Consider the following 2565-nt stretch of genomic DNA (forward strand, 5'->3'; position numbering starts at 1 on the left):
GCAGTTGTACTTCGCAGCACTTCACATGCAATTTGCAATTTCTAGTTTACTTTTTATTCTACAAGCATGCTCTTGGAGTACCTAAGATTCTGCTAGGAAATCTTATTTTTATTAACTTTTTATTCTATAACCATGCTCACGTGGGCCTAGTATCTAAGATTCTGCTGGGAAATCTTACTTTTTATGTACTTTTTATTCTCTAAGCATGCTCATGTAGGCCTAGTACCTAAGATTATACTGGGAAATCTTTATTTACTTTTTATTCTACAAGCATGCTCCTGGAGTACCCAAGATTCTGCTGGGAAATCGTCTTCACCTTGCATTCAAGCGTCAGGTCACCACCATTGATGCTCAACTGTACGCCTTGAAGAATGGCATGGCCTTCTTTGAAGTCAGTTCCTTATGCGACTTCAACATCTTAGAATCCATGACAGAACTAGCTAGAGTTGTCCTGAAACGAAATGGAATGGAACGAGTCTGGAGGACAAATAAAGGTAATATAAAATATGAACCTTAAATTCAATTTATTCATAATTATTTGTAGAAACAATTTCTGCAAATACCAATACCCTTAAATTCACTTATTGGATATATTCAAATCTGGTTCGTTTTATCACAACTTGATGGATATTAAAATCTGGTTTGTGTTATCCGAATTTGATAGATATTGTAATCTGGTTTGTGTTATCACAACTTTATGGATATATTCAAATTTGGTTTGTGTCATCACAATTTGATGGATATTAAAATTTGGTTTGTGTTATCACAACTTGATGGACATTAAAATCTGGTTTGTGTTATCACAACTTTATGGGAGATTAAAATCTGGTTTGTGTTATCACAACTTCTTGATGGATATGGTTTGTGTCATCACAACTGGAGGGATATTCATATTTGGTTTGTGTTGTCACAGCTTGATGGATATTACAATCTGGTTTGTGTCATCACTACTTGATGGATATTACAATCTGGTTTGTGTTATTACAACTTGGATATGTCACATATGTGTATTACAATCTGCTAGGTGTACTACAACTTGAGTATTGTAATCTGGTTGGTGTACCACAACTTGATGGGTATAACAATTTGCTATGTGTACTAAAACTTGATGGGTATAACAATCTGTTAGGTCTACCAAATCCTGATGGGTATTGTAATCTGGTTGGCGTACCACAATTTGATGGATATAACAAATTGCTAGCTGCAATTTGCAAACTTGACAGTCTGTTAGGTGTACCAAAACCTGATGGGTATTACAATCTGTTTGGTGTACCACAGCTTGATGGGTATAGCAATCTTGTTGGTGTCCCACAACCTGATGGTTATTGCAAATTATTTTTTTTAATATTAATTTTTTATGTGATTTATTTGATAGATTATTTAACTCAATAGTTTATATTCCTCTTTTTATTTTCAGTTTTAAGTTTACAAGACTTCTGTTGTCGTGTGATAGTAAATTGCACAAGTACGTACGCCATGGAGAAGCTGCCTCTACCACCAACACTTCGATCACGTCTCAAATCTTTTGCAGATGCCAACCACATGCATCGATATATGTTACCACAAACAGATTTAAGATCTAAAAAGAGGCGCACAATCCTCAATCCTTCCGACCCACCGTTTTCACAAAGGAAGAGCTGTATTATATCATGATTGAATTCTCCTCTAATAAGCATGTAAATAGTTCATCTATGAAACAACCAGATTTGTGAAGATGCAAATATTGAAATGAGTTTGGATATTTTGGTTGTGAGAAGGTGTGCTTCCTACTGAGTCAGATGATAGGCAGTCAACAAGGCTTGCTTGATGGTAGTCTGGCAAGAGAATAGGTATTACTAATTATAACAGTCACTCTATAAACAAAGAAAAAGCCTATGATTTTGTATTAGATTGATGTTTCATATTGTAACCGTTTGAACAGGTAATTGTGACTGGTGAAGGTGTTTGTCATGTTTGTAGATTACCCAGTTTAAGGGACAAATGAATGCCTTGAAGTTGACTTATTGGTGCCATAGATACAGACTGTTGGTATTGTATACTTTTTTATGATGTCATCTATAGACTTGAAGCAAAGTGGCTCACATCAATAGGCTTTTTCATATTTTAATGATATACATACATAACATACATATGGATTTATGTATAGGGGGTGGATAATAACACCCACTGGGTGGGAGTGTGGTTTGGGAGTGGGGGAGGCTTCCCCTTCCATTTGAGATGCTTTTGGAATTAGTAGATGGCTAGACGCTCTTAGATGGCATCTGAAACGAAGTTATGTTTTATCAGAGTAGCCTACACTACAGGATAAGCACACCCACAAGAGGAGTGACCATTTTTAGTTCCTATGCATGTAATGCAATAGGAACTATTGTAATCACTCTTGCTATTTCCTATGTTTTTTATTGTGTGTAGTGTGTATGTGTGTGTGTAGACATTTATGCAAATGCGCATGCGTCAAAGAAAAGTTTTCCGACGGACTGAATAAAACAACAGAGGTGAATCCACCTAAATTATATTTCAACTAAAAAAACAATTATCAGTGCACCTGGGTTACAGATTAATTTA

At 35.6% G+C, this 2565-nt stretch overlaps 1 protein-coding gene across 1 annotated transcript in view; it reads left to right on the forward strand.

Moving 5' to 3' along the window:
- LOC117119579 (ras-related protein Rab-40C-like) overlaps positions 1 to 2337 on the forward strand; it is a gene marked incomplete at both ends in the record, with an annotated part of 7367 nt that extends 5030 nt beyond the window's left edge. Inside the window, 2 exon segments of the mRNA XM_033264405.1 lie at positions 272 to 494; positions 1418 to 2337. Of these exon segments, the coding sequence (XP_033120296.1) occupies positions 272 to 494; positions 1418 to 1653 (459 nt within the window).
- Between the last annotated feature and the right edge of the window lie 228 nt (positions 2338 to 2565).

Source organism: Anneissia japonica, unplaced genomic scaffold, assembly GCF_011630105.1.
Source record: "Anneissia japonica isolate Jap-2015-1 unplaced genomic scaffold, ASM1163010v1 scaffold50483_len18214_cov240, whole genome shotgun sequence".
Taxonomy (NCBI): Eukaryota; Metazoa; Echinodermata; class Crinoidea; order Comatulida; family Comatulidae; genus Anneissia; species Anneissia japonica.